The sequence below is a fragment of the Coregonus lavaretus genome, assembly GCF_964263955.1.
Source record: "Coregonus lavaretus genome assembly, chromosome: 17".
Taxonomy (NCBI): domain Eukaryota; kingdom Metazoa; phylum Chordata; class Actinopteri; order Salmoniformes; family Salmonidae; genus Coregonus; species Coregonus lavaretus.
In genome coordinates this window covers 27,507,497-27,522,269 of record NC_140004.1, presented here as the reverse complement: position 1 = coordinate 27,522,269, position 14,773 = coordinate 27,507,497, and the positions used below count along the sequence as shown (strand labels likewise).

At 42.6% G+C, this 14,773-nt stretch overlaps 1 protein-coding gene across 5 annotated transcripts in view; it reads right to left on the bottom strand.

Annotated features, from left to right (window-relative positions):
* Nucleotides 1-13,967, bottom strand: part of LOC311144670 (kinesin-like protein KIF2A) — a 44,421-nt gene extending 30,454 nt beyond the window's left edge. For 3 of the 5 annotated variants that reach the window (XM_084180742.1, XM_084180743.1, XM_084180744.1), the window contains exon 1: nt 13,643-13,798. In XM_084180742.1, coding sequence (XP_084036868.1) covers nt 13,643-13,703 — 61 coding nt within the window. In that variant the 5' untranslated portion in view covers nt 13,704-13,798. Of the gene's footprint in view, nt 1-13,642 lie in introns of all 5 variants that reach the window. The other 2 variants (XM_084180745.1, XM_084180746.1) reach the window with 2 other exon arrangements.
* Between the last annotated feature and the right edge of the window lie 806 nt (nt 13,968-14,773).

Sequence of the window (14,773 nt, the reverse complement as noted above, 5' to 3'; positions counted from 1 at the left end):
AATTTGAAATGCAATCAAGCATTTTAGTTTTAAAATAAAGTGAATAATTGAATAATTAGCTTAAACCATAAATAAACCGTTTCATTTCGGAAATTGCATTCACAAATGAATGCGACTGTTTTACAATTGCTGATGCTCCATATACTCAACTAGTCTCAAGAAGGCCAGTTTTATTACTTCTTTAAAATCAGCACAACAGTTTTCAGCTGTGCTAACATAATTGCAAAAGGGTTTTCTAATGATCAATTAGCCTTTTAAAATGATCAACTTGGATTAGCAAACAGAACGTGCCATTGGAACACAGGACTGATGGTTGCTGATAATGGGCCTCCGTACGCCTATGTAGATATTCCATTAAAAAATCAGCCGTTTCCAGCTACAATAGCCATTTACAACATTAACAATGTCTACACTGTATTTCTGATCATATTGATGTTATTTTAATGGGCAAAAAAATTGCTTTTCTTTCGAAAACAAGGACATTTCTAAATGACCCCAAACTTTTGAACGGTAGTGTATATATACAGTGGGGGAAAAAAAGTATTTAGTCAGCCACCAATTGTGCAAGTTCTCCCACTTAAAAAGATGAGAGAGGCCTGTAATTTTCATCATAGGTACACGTCAACTATGACAGACAAAATGAGGAGAAAAAAATCCAGAAAATCACATTGTAGGATTTTTAATGAATTTATTTGCAAATTATGGTGGAAAATAACTATTTGGTCAATAACAAAAGTTTCTCAATACTTTGTTATATACCCTTTGTTGGCAATGACACAGGTCAAACGTTTTCTGTAAGTCTTCACAAGGTTTTCACACACTGTTGCTGGTATTTTGGCCCATTCCTCCATGCAGATCTCCTCTAGAGCAGTGATGTTTTGGGGCTATCGCTGGGCAACACGGACTTTCAACTCCCTCCAAAGATTTTCTATGGGGTTGAGATCTGGAGACTGGCTAGGCCACTCCAGGACCTTGAAATGCTTCTTACGAAGCCACTCCTTCGTTGCCCGGGCGGTGTGTTTGGGATCATTGTCATGCTGAAAGACCCAGCCACGTTTCATCTTCAATGCCCTTGCTGATGGAAGGAGGTTTTCACTCAAAATCTCACGATACATGGCCCCATTCATTCTTTCCTTTACACGGATCAGTCGTCCTGGTCCCTTTGCAGAAAAACAGCCCCAAAGCATGATGTTTCCACCCCCATGCTTCACAGTAGGCATCGTGTTCTTTGGATGCAACTCAGCATTCTTTGTCCTCCAAACACGACGAGTTGAGTTTTTACCAAAAAGTTCTATTTTGGTTTCATCTGACCATATGACATTCTCCCAATCCTCTTCTGGATCATCCAAATGCACTCTAGCAAACTTCAGACGGGCCTGGACATGTACTGGCTAAGCAGGGGGACACGTCTGGCACTGCAGGATTTGAGTCCCTGGCGGCGTAGTGTGTTACTGATGGTAGGCTTTGTTACTTTGGTCCCAGCTCTCTGCAGGTCATACACTAGGTCCCCCCATGTGGTTCTGGGATTTTTGGTGCCATTAATACAGGTAATGAGTGGAGGACAGAGGAGCCTCTTAAAGAAGAAGTTACATGTCTGTGAGAGCCAGAAATCTTGCTTGTTTGTAGGTGACCAAATACTTATTTTCCACCATAATTTGCAAATTAATTAATTAAAAATCCTACAATGTGATTTTCTGGATTTTTTTCTCTCAATTTGTCTGTCATAGTTGACGTGTACCTATGATGAAAATTACAGGCCTCTCTCATCTTTTTAAGTGGGAGAACTTGCACAATTGGTGGCTGACTAAATACTTTTTTTCCCCACTGTACATACATACCACATACACACATCCTATATATTTTCCCTTTATTACTTTACAACCCCACCACCCCTTCCCTAATTGGAGTAAACTAGTGAACAACAACGCTTAGGCCTCTACTTCCAGCTTATACATACTATAAACATTTTATGGACACAGTCAATTTTACAATAATTCTATTTTGTTTGTTTTTACTCATGAACTTCCTCTACCCTCTAACTCTCCGATCATTTTCATGATGTCCATCCGGTTTGCTTCTATATGCCATATTGTGATGAGTACTGAGGATACGAAGGAATTAACAAGGTCAAGGTTTACTCAAACAATGACAAAGAGAATAAACAAAGAGAGTACATGACACGAAGCAAAACAATCACCCACAACATCCTAAGAACAGTCCAGGGCTAAATAGGGGTAGTGATTAGATGATGAGGTGCAGGTGCGCTGGAGGTGATTAGGGTGCGTTGGGTTTCCATTCCAGTGTTGCCGAGGTGGTGCTCTCAGACCGGTGGCTCAGTAGACAGGCGAATCAGAGCGCCGGGAGGAGACGTGGCGCATATCCTTCAAACCGTGCTCTTTCACAAAAGCTCTCAACCTATAACCTATATACTTATTATGGACACAGTATTCTTTACATTAGTTCTTGTTATTAGTTGTTGTCAGTTGTTATTAGTCCCAACCTTCAGCTCCATTCAACAACTCCCACCTATCTCTTAACCCTATCCATATTGGATTTCTATTTGCCATATCTTTTTCAACTGTACTGTGATGTTTCACAAAAGTTCTGAACCCTTCTATTCTGATTGATTGTACAGATTGTAAATTGAAAATAAATATTTTTGCTAAAAGTATTATTATATTATTGATCGATTGACTATGACTTTTCAGATCACCCAGTAGTGCTATCTGCAGGGTTAGCTCCTGGTAAATATTGCAATCCTTCCGCCATTCCTGGACCTTTGACTAAAAACAAGCTACAAATGGACAGTACCAAAACAAATGATCTAATGATTCTGTCTCTTCCGCAGCGAAATCTGCAGAGCTGGGAAGATTGTATCCCCCATTTAAATAACATTCTATTGGTAGCAAGAATTTGGTATAATAATTTTAACTGAAAAATTCTACGTTTTGAATCTGGCGTCATTTTGCGTATCAGTTCATAAACACTATGCCACGGAATCGGTACGTCAGAAATCTCTTCCCAACTATTTTGCAATCTATATGGGATGGCTGTCAATCCTTTGACAGTCAATCTTAATTATTTAATCAAACAGTGTGCTTAAAGTATCAGACAAGCTCAGTGAATATAGTTGATTTGATTAAAACACATAGGATGTGTCTATGTGGAAAAATACACGTTTAAAAATTTTGACCAAACGATTTGTCAAAAGAACAGACGACTCTTGGTCGACCAAGATAGTTGTTGTTGTTGGGGACAGAACAAGATTAATCAAAAGAAAACTAAAAACTAACTAGGCTTTTATCTGTGGATTAATTGTCAGAGTAGAGAACACACAATTTTGCATGACTCCAAATGGGTCAAAAATACTACAATGTTTACTTCCCAGGACAAATGAGCTAGCAACAACAAGCTAGCTAAATGTCCACGAATGTTGCGTGTGTTTTGACCTGACCTCAAATTAATATAGTTGGTTCACAGTTGGTTTGGGCATTTTAACCTGTGTGTCACGAACATGTCTGGTGGGGATAGACAAAATCAAAATGCACGTGCGGAGCCGATTTGGTCAAGGTGTCAGAAAGAACCTCAGTCACTGACTAGGAGGAACAACCATAGGGTAACAGACTAGCCCAAATACTGTGGGTTTAAATGTGACAAATAGCCTAACACTACGTTTTCTGTGAATGGAGCATCCGGTCTGTTCAGCTCTAAGAACACTCCTGGAACTCTGACTGTTTGCATCACACAACAATAAGCATGCAGAGAGGCCAGTCTGTTACATTATAGTCTATGGACTTACGCATCCATATTTTTAGTTCTTACAATTAGATGATGATGATGATACAGTACAATATAGCGTAGCTCAAACACGACTCCTCCATTTTTTAGCAAGGAAGTTAACCACCAACAACAACTGCTCCCGAGCGCCGATGACGTGGATGTCGATTAAGGCACATCTCTGATTCAGAGGGGTTGGGTTAAATCCGGAAGACACATTTCGGTTGAATGCATTCAGTTGACATTCAACTGACTAGGTATCCCCTTTCCCTATTCCCAATGGGCACAACTTTAAAGTACTGCAGGATAGAATAATCCTGCTTTCTCCCCAACTGCCTCAAAGCAGATGATCTAAAGTGGGCTTAAAGAGTAGACATTGTTTACCATGGTGGCCCACTTTAATGCTGAAACCTGGCTGAGTGGGTGTGTTGACACCTCCCATATGTTTAGTTGGGGACAGAGGGCAGTGGTTACACTGAACACCCGAATACATCAAGCTAGAGCGACTAACAGGAGTAATTAGGGTTAAGTGCCTTGCTCAAGGGCACAGACCAATTTTTCACTTACATAGCGCAGGGATTCGAACCAGGGACCTTTCGTTTACTGGCCCAACGCTCTTAACCACTAAGCTACCTGCCGCTTCCTTACTTAACTGACTCCTTACTTAACTGACTGCTGTCAGTTGGTCCAAAATGTCTCTATGGCATCTTTGAAAGACACTGAATGGGATAATTTCATGCATAAATGAGTACAATACAGTAGATAATCCACGCTAAAGATGAAATAGGCCTCTCTCTTATCCCATTTAAAGAGGGCAAAAAGTGTTTCCTGTCCCGGCTGGGCTTAAAATGAAGGCTGGTGCCAGATACACCCTGCTCAGTTCAAATTCTAGTAGACTAGACTGTAGTGTAAATGACAATGTCAAAAGTGAAATTGGCTCATATATAAACTATATTTAAAAAAAGACATGATACATGTAATAATAGATAGAGGCTTAAAGCCTCATCTAACTACTATACTTTCACCACTTTTCCTCTCAGTCCTTCTGATAGTCTGCCATCATGGCACACAGTAGGCTATTTTGTGGTTGAGTGATGCCTCCATTCATCACAGAGCCCATCAGTGCCTTGCTAATGGCAGGACTAGACAATGAGGGAGGAGAGTATCCTGGCATATTCCAGAGAACTGCCTGCAACAGATGGGGGGGTGGTGGTTAATATGTTGAATCAGGCTTCGCCAGCCACCACCCCCCACAGAGAGGGAAATCCCTACCCACGATGACACAGACAGCTTGTACTACCTACGGACACTAGATAAGACCCACTTCCCATTCAGGCCTGGGGTCTAGGCCTAGCATATTGTTTCTGAGTACATGATGCACTCAAGAATAATGCACCAGTAAACATAAACACCCACATAAACCATAACAGTCCAACTTGCACACACAAAAAAAAAAAAAAAACTCTTTACCCCTAGTTTCTAATTTTTTTTAATTTAACCAGGTAGGCCAGTTGAGAACAAGTTCTCATTTACAACTGCGACCTGGCCAAGATAAAGCAAAGCAGTGCGATAAAAACAACAACAGAGTTACACATGGGGTAAAACAAAACATTAAGTCAAAAATACCACAGAAAATATATATATACAGTGTGTGCAAATGTAGCAAGTTATATAGGTAAGGCAATAAATAGGCTATAGTGCAAAATAATTACAATTAGTATTAACACTGGAATGATAGATGTGCAAGAGATGATGTGCAAATAGAGATACTGGGGTGCAAATGATAAATAACAATATGGGGATGAGGTAGTTGGGTGGGCTAATTTCAGATGGGCTGTGTACAGGTGCAGTGATCGGTAAGGTGCTCTGACAACTGATGCTTAAAGTTAGTGAGGGAGATAAGTCTCCATCTTCAGAGATTTTTGCAATTCGTTCCAGTCATTGGCAGCAGAGAACTGGAAGGAATGGCGGCCAAAGGAGGTGTTGGCTTTGGGGATGACCAGTGAGATATACCTGCTGGAGCGTATACTACGGGTGGGTGTTGCTATGGTGACCAATGAGCTAAGATAAGGCGGGGATTTCCCTAGCAGTGATTTCTAGATGGCCTGGAGCCAGTGGGTTTGCCGACGAATATGTAGTGAGGACCAGCCAACAAGAACGTACAGGTCAGAGTGGTGGGTAGTATATGGGGCTTTGGTGACAAAACGGATGGCACTGTGATAGACTACATCCAATTTGCTGAGTAGAGTGTTGGAGGCTATTTTGTAAATGACATCGCCGAAGTCAAGGATCGGTAGGATAGTCAGTTTTACGAGGGCATGTTTGGCAGCATGAGTGAAGGAGGCTTTGTTGCGAAATAGGAAGCCGATTCTAGATTTAACTTTGGATTGGAGATTCTTAATGTCAGTCTGGAAGGAGAGATGGAGGCTACTGAAGGAGTGTTGTATGGCATTGAAGCTCGTTTGGAGGTTTGTTAACACAGTGTCCAATGAAGGGCCAGATGTATACAAAATGGTGTCGTCTGCGTAGAGGTGGATCTGACAGTCACCAGCAGCAAGAGCGACATCATTGATATACACTGAGAAAAAAGTTGGCCCAAGAATTGAACCCTGTGGCACCCCCAGAGAGACTGCCATAGGTCCAGACAACAGGCCCTCCGATTTGACACACTGAACTCTATCTGAGAAGTAGTTGGTGAACCAGGCGAAGCAGTCATTTGAGAAACCAAGGCTATTTAGTCTGCCAATAAGAATGCGGTGGTTGACAGAGTCGAAAGCCTTGGCCAGGTCGATGAAGACGGCTGCACAGTACTGTCTATTATCGATCGCGGTTATAATATCGTTTAGGACCTTGAGCGTGGCTGAGGTGCACTCATGACCAGCTCGGAAACCGGATTGCATAGCGGAGAAAGTACAGTGGGATTCGAAATGGTCGGTGATCTGTTTGTTAACTTGGCTTTCAAATACTTTCGAAAGGCAGGGCAGGATGGATATAGGTCTGTAACAGTTTGGATCTAGTGTGTCACCCCCTTTGAAGAGGGGGATGACCGCGGCAGCTTTCCAATCTCTGGGGATCTCAGACGTTACGAAAGAGAGGTTGAACAGGCTAGTAATAGGGGTTGCGACAATTTCGGCGGCTAGTTTTAGAAAGGGTCCAGATTGTCTAGCCCAGATGATTTGTAGGGGTCCAGATTTTGCAGCTCTTTCAGAACATTAGCTGTCTGAATTTGTGTGAAGGAGAAGCGGGGGGGGGAAAATGGGCAAGTTGCAGCGGAGGGTGCAGAGCTGGTGGCCGGGGTAGTGGTATCCAGGTGGAAAGCATGGCCAGCCGTAGCAAAATGCTTGTTGAAATTCTCGATTATTGTAGATTTATCGGTGGTGATAGTGTTTCCTAGCCTCAGTGCAGTGGGCAGCTGGGAGGAGGTGCTCTTATTCTCCAGCTCTTATTCTCCAGTGTCCCAAAACTTTTTGGAGTTAGTGCTACAGGATGCACATTTCTGTTTGAAAAAGCTAGCCTTTGCTTTCCTAATTGCTTGTGTACATTGGTTCCTGACTTCCCTGAAAAGTTGCATATCGCGGGGGCTATTTGATGCTAATGCAGTACGCCACAGGATGTTTTTGTTCTGGTCAAGGGCAGTCAAGTCTGAGGAGAACCAGGGGCTATATCTGTTCTTAGTTCTGTATTTTTTGAATGGGGCATGTTTATTTAAGATTGAGAGGAAATTACTTTTAAAGAACAACCAGGCATCCTCTACTGACGGAATGAGATCTATCCATCGAGGATACCTGGGCCAGGTCAATTAGGAAGGCCTGCTCGCTAAAGTGTTTTAGGGAGCATTTGACAGTGATGAGGGGTGGTCGTTTGACCGCGGACCCGTTACGGACGCAGGCAATAAGGCAGTGATCGCTGAGATCATGGTTGAAAACAGCGGAGGTGTATTTAGAGGGTAAATTAGTCAGGATGATATCTATGAGGGTACCCATGTTTACAGATTTAGGGTTGTACCTGGTAGGTTCGTTGATAATTTGTGTGAGATTGAGGGCTTCTATTTTGGATTATAGGATGGCCGGGGTGTTAAGCATATCCCAATTTAGGTCACCAAGCAGTACGAACGCTGAGGATAAATGGGGGGCAATCAATTCACATATGGTGTCCAGGGCACAGCTGGGGGCTGAGGGGGGTCTGTAGCAAGCAGCAACAGTGAGAGACTTATTTCTGGAAAGGTGGATTTTTAGAAGTAGAAGCTCAAACAGTTTGGGCACAGACCTGGATAGTATGATAGAGCTCTGCAGGCTCTCTCTACAGTAGATTGCAACTCCACCCCCTTTGGCAGTTCTATCTAGACGGAAAATGTTGTAGTTGGGGATGGAAATTACAGAATTTTTGGTGGCCTTCCTAAGCCAGGATTCAGACACTGCTAGAACATCAGGGTTGGCGGAGTGTGCTAACGCAGTGAATAACTCAAACTTAGGAAGTAGACTTCTGATGTTAACGTGCAGAAAACCAAGGCTTTTATGGTTACAGAAGTCAACAAATGATAGCTCCTGGGGAGTAGGAGTGATACTGGGGGCTGCAGGGCCTGGGTTAGCCTCTACATCACCAGAGGAACAGAGGAGGACTAGAATAAGGATACGGCTAAAGGCTTTAAGAACTGGTCTTCTAGTGCGTTGGGTACAGAGAATAAAAGGGGCAGATTTCCAGGCGTTGTACAATAGATTCAGGGCATTATGTACAGACAAGGATATGGAAGGATATGAGTACAGTGGAGGTAAACCTAAGCGTTGGGTAACAATGAAAGAGATAGCTTCACTGGAGGCACCGATTGAGCCGGTCTCGGCGTGTATGGGGGGTGGAACAAAGGAACTATTTGAGGCAGTTTGAGAGGGACTTGGGGTTCTACAGTGAAATTGTATAATAAGAACTAACTGGAACAGCAATAGGCAAGGCATATTGACATGGGAGAGAGGCATAAAGCAATCACAGGTGTTATTAGAGAGAGCTAAGACAACAACTGGTAATGGCGATAAAGTTTGGGCTGAGGCTAAACAGAATAAACAGGACAGGATACCGTGTAAAGGAACAGTCCAGCAGGCATCAGCTGTGCAGCTGAGTGATCATAAGGTCCAGTGAACAGCAATAGGTGAGACCGGGAGCAGTTTGAATGGCTGCTACAGCACAGGCGAGTAGGAAGCACAGCTGTTGATTGCGTGTGCTAGCGGGCCGGGGCTAGCAGATGGATCTTCGTGGTCGTCGCAACGGGAAGCCTGTTGAAACCACAGACGATTACGTCGGCAGACCAGTCGTGATGGATCGGCAGGGCTCCGTGTCGACTCTAGGAGGTCCCGTCCGGTTGACAGAGAGGTAGATAGCCGGGAGATGTGCTTGACTCAAGGCTGATTAGCCAACAACAACGTTCATTTGGTTGCAGCTAGCTAGTTGCGATTATCCAGAGTTAAAGGTCCAGTGATTCAGTGAGAAAATCCGATGTTCTGGGTGAAAACCACTAACGGTGGCTAATAGCAAGTAGCTAGTTAGCTGGCTGGCTAGTTTCAACTGGAGATTCTAGATAAAGGTGAGTAAATAATAGAATCCGTTCCACATTGAGTGAGGCGGGTTGCAGGAAAGTATATTTAGTAGAAGGATGAAAAGTGTGATAGGGAAATATATACGTAAAATACAAAAACAAATACAAAAAACTGGCTATTTACATGGACACACAAGAGAACACGACCGCACTGCTACGTTATCTTGGAATCAAGTAATAGTAATCAGAAGGATTTTACGGTTACTGCATGTTTTGCTGCTGTGCTATATCTCATCCCAGGAGGGATCCGTCTCCTAGGAGTGTTTACCCGGTTTGGCTGCCTGGACTCAGCACAGTACAGCAGACAGTATGGAGCGGATGCAGGCATCCAGAGACGGGCAAATGGCAAAAGCAGCCCCTTCCTCTCCCTTATAACAAATCAGTCTCAAGCTCATCTAGGGTGCACTGCAAAGCTACTCCATGTTACCAGATCAAGTTGATCTGAATATAAAAGCTGTGAGTGCTAGTCAATTATGTGTATGGTGCTAGTCAATACAATTTTTATTTTTATTTTTTATAACAATAAAAAAGAGGCCATCAGGCTGGTTGTCATGGTTCTTTTTACCGACAGTTGCCTGCTATACCTCTGTAAAATACATGGGTAGCTTGATAGCTAGCTAAGTGTCTCAGTTTCAGACCATCAGTAACGTTACTTGCCTAGCTGACTAAACTCCATAGTGAAGGAAGTTTCTGATGAACTTCACAACTTCCTTCACCGGGGAGTTTAGTCAGCTAGCTACTACTCGCCCAACAATTATCTGCAGTAGCAAGATATTGTATTGGGAGATCATCTCAAAACCCTGCTTGATAATACCCACCAAACAACCTACAGTTGAAGTCGGAAGTTTACATACACATTAGCCAAATGCATTCAAACTCAGTTTCACAATTCCTGACATTTAATCCTAGTAAACATTCCCTGTCTTAGGTCAGTTAGGATCACCACTTTATTTTAAAAATGTGACATGAATAATAGTAGAGAGAATTATTTATTTCAGCTTTTATTTCTTTCATCACATTCCCAGTGGGTCAGAAGTTTACATACACTCAATTAGTATTTGGTAGCATTGCCTTTAAATTGTTTAACTTGGGTCAAACGTGTCGGGTAGCCCTCCACAAGCTTCCCACAATAAGTTGGGTGAATTTTGGCCCATTCCTCCTGACAGAGCTGGTGTAACTGAGTCAGGTTTGTAGGCCTCCTTGCTCGCACACGCTTTTTCAGTTCTGCCCACACATTTTCTATAGGATTGAGGTCAGGGCTTTGTGATGGCCACTCCAATACCTTGACTTTGTTGTCCTTAAGCCATTTTGCCACAACTTTGGAAGTATGCTCGGGGTCATTGTCCATTTGGAAGACCCATTTGCGACCAAGCTTTAACTTCCTGACTGATGTCTTGAAATGTTGCTTCAATATATCCACATAATTTTCCTTCCTCATGATGCCATCTATTTTGTGAAGTGCACCAGTCCCTCCTGCAGCAAAGCACCCCCACAGCATGATGCTGCCACCCCCGTGCTTCACTGTTGGGATGGTGTCGTCGGCTTGCAAGGGGTCCCCCTTTTTCCTCCAAACATAACGATGGTCATTATGGCCAAACAGTTCTATTTTTGTTTCATCAGACCAGAGGGCATTTCTCCAAAATGTACAATCTTTGTCCCCATATGCAGTTGCAAACCGTAGTCTGGCTTTTTTATGGCGGTTTTGGAGCAGTGGCTTCTTCCTTGCTGAGCAGCCTTTCAGGTTATGTCGATATAGGACTCGTTTTACTGTGGATATAGATACTTTTGTACCCATTTCCTCCAGCATCTTCACAAGGTCCTTTGCTGTTGTTCTGGGATTGATTTGCACTTTTCGCACCAAAGTACGTTCATCTCTAGGAGACAGAACACGTCTCGTTCCTGAGTGGTATTTTATTTTATTTTTATTTCACCTTTATTTAACCAGGTAAGCCAGTTGAGAACAGGTTCTCATTTACAACTACGACCTGGCCAAGATAAAGCATAGTAGTGCAATAACAAAAAAAAACAACAACACAGAGTTACATATGGGGTAAAAAAACAAAGTCAGAAATACAACAGAAAAAATATATACAGTGTGTGCAAATGTAGCAGGTTATGGAGGTAAGGCAGTAAATAGGCTATAGTGCAGAATAATTACAATAGTATTAACACTGGAATGCTAGATGTGCAAGAGATTATGTGCAAATAGAGATACTGGGGTGCAAAAGAGCAAAATAAATAACAATATAGGGATGAGGTAGTTGGGTGGGCTAATTTCAGATGGGCTGTGTACAGGTGCAGTGATCGGTAAGGTGCTCTGACAACTGATGCTTAAAGTTATTGAGGGAGATAAGAGTCTCCAGCTTCAGAGATTTTTGCAATTCGTTCCAGTCATTGGCAGCAGAGAACTGGAAGGAATGGCGGCCAAAGGAGGTGTTGGCTTTGGGAATGACCAGTGAGATATACCTGCTGGAGCGCAGACTACGGGTGGGTGCTGCTATGGTGACCAATGAGCTAAGATAAGGCGGGGATTTGCCTAGCAGTGATTTATAGATGGCCTGGAGCCAGTGGGTTTGACGACGAACATGTAGTGAGGACCAGCCAACAAGAGCGTACAGGTCACAGTGGTGGGTAGTGTATGGGGCTTTGGAGACAAAACGGATGGCACTGTGATAGACTACATCCAATTTGCTGAGTAGAGTGTTGGAGGCTATTTTGTAAATGACATCGCCGAAGTCAAGGATCGGTAGGATAGTCAGTTTTACGAGGGCATATTTGGCAGCATGAGTGAAGGAGGCTTTGTTGCGAAATAGGAAGCCGATTCTAGATTTAACTCCGGATTGGAGATTCTTTATGTGAGTCTGGAAGTTGAGTTTACAGTCTAACCAGACACCTAGGTATTTGTAGTTGTCCACATACTCTAGGTCAGACCCGTCGAGAGTGGTGATTCTAGTCGGGTGGGCGGGTGCCAGCAGCGTTCGATTGAAAAGCATGCATTTAGTTTTACTAGTGTTTAAGAGCAGTTGGAGGCTACTGAAGGATTGTTGTATGGCATTGAAGCTCGTTTGGAGGTTTGTTAACACAGTGTCCAATGAAGTATGACGGCTGTGTGGTCCCATTGTGTTTATACTTGCATACTATTGTTTGTACAGATGAACGTGGTACCTTCAGGCGTTTGGAAATTGCTCCCAAGGATTTCTGAGGTCTTGGCTGATTTATTTTGATTTTCCCATGATGTCAAGCAAAGAGGCACTGAGTTTGAAGGTAGGCCTTGAAATACATCCACAGGTACACCTTCAATTGACTATCAGATGCTTCTAAAGCCATGACATCATTTTCTGGAATTTTCCGAACTGTTTAAAGGCACAGTCAACTTAGTGTATGTAAACTTCTGACCCACTGGAATTGTGATACAGTGAATTATAAGTGAAATAATCTATCTGTAAACAATTGTTGGAAAAGTTACTTGTGTCATGCACAAAGTAGATGTCCTAACCGACTTGCCAAAACTATAGTTTGTTAACAAGAAATGTGTGGAGTGGTTGAAAAACGAGTTTTAATGACTCCAACCTAAATGTATGTAAACTTCCGACTTCAACTGTATGCATATAGCTAGTCGTACTATGACACAATGCTAACTTTACAATAAGTTTAACAACCAGCCTGATCTCACCCAAACAAAAAAACACATGATCAAAGTAAGTTAGTTAACTAGAAATGTTATTAAATATACTTTTAGCTAACTAACGTTAACCTCTTATCTGTGATGTTATCTAGCCAGTATCGTTAGCTACTGTAGCTAGTTACCTAGCCACTCAGTGTTTTGAAGCAAACAAGGACACCTGGCTTTGCTAGGTAACTTACCTTTGCCATCTAACCAGAAAACGTATATTGCGTTACCTTTCGCAACCAAACGTTATTTAACTAGCGGCGGGGCTTTGGTTATCTAACTAGTGTGTTAACCAGAGCTGTGACCAACATAGTTACTGTAAAGCAGCTAACGTTAACTAACTACTCTAACAGGTTAACTACACTACTAAGTCTAAGAACCCATTTTAACTAGTTTAACTAGTCAGTTTGAATGTGCATTTTGTCGTCTAGGTAGAGAGCTGATTGACGTTACATAGGCCAAGTTGGCTAGCTGGCACAGCCACCCCAACTTTGCAGCTGCTCAGCTTCAACGGTTGCCGTGTGTTCAGCACAGCAACACAAAGCTTCTCAAACTCCCAGCGAGGGAAAAACCAATCGAGACCTGAGAAATGACATACGAACGTAACTTACCATCGCTTCGCTTTATTTCAACGTACACGGCGACGACGATTTTCCCAAAACTACCTGCCATTCTTCATTAGTGTAGAGTATCCTGAAAAATTGACTTCTTATGTTTGAAATAAATCTACTTTGACCGGGAGAAGCATGGAGCAGCCAGCCAGAGAGGGAAAGAATGGATTCCACTAGTTACCACAGCCACAAAGTCAGAGTAGGATAAATAAATAAAAATTATGGAAGAAAAAAAAGTGATTTTTGGTATTCCTTTAGGGTTAGGTTTAAAATCACATTTTAAGAAGATACATTGTAGAAATGGGCGGGGATTTTTACTAGCGACGACCGGAAATAAGTGACCAACCCGTGTATGCTTCTTCTTCTTCTTCTGTGGATTTTAAATGGCGGTTGGCAACCAACTTTAAGGTGCATTACCGCCACAAACTGGACTGGAGTGTGGACCAGAGACAGTGATGGTCTTTATTTTATTTTTTTATTTCACCTTTATTTAACCAGGTAAACCAGTTGAGAACAGGTTCTCATTTACAACTGCGACCTGGCCAAGATAAAGCAAAGCAGTGCAATAAAAACAACACAGAGTTACATATGGGGTAAAAAAACATAAAGTCAAAAATACAACAGAAAATATATATACAGTGTGTGCAAATGTAGCAAGTTATGGAGGTAAGGCAATAAATAGGCTATAGTGCAGAATAATTACAATAGTATTAACACTGGAATGCTAGATGTGCAAGAGATTATGTGCAAATAGAGATACTGGGGTGCAAAAGAGCAAAATAAATAACAATATAGGGATGAGGTAGTTGGGTGGGCTAATTTCAGATGGGCTGTGTACAGGTGCAGTGATCGGTAAGGTGCTCTGACAACTGATGCTTAAAGTTATTGAGGGAGATAAGAGTCTCCAGCTTCAGAGATTTTTGCTATTCGTTCCAGTCATTGGCAGCAGAGAACTGGAAGGAATGGCGGCCAAAGGAGGTGTTGGCTTTGGGAATGACCAGTGAGATATACCTGCTGGAGCGCAGACTACGGGTGGGTGCTGCTATGGTGACCAATGAGCTAAGATAAGGCGGGGATTTGCCTAGCAGTGATTTATAGATGGCCTGGAGCCAGTGGGTTTGACGACGAACA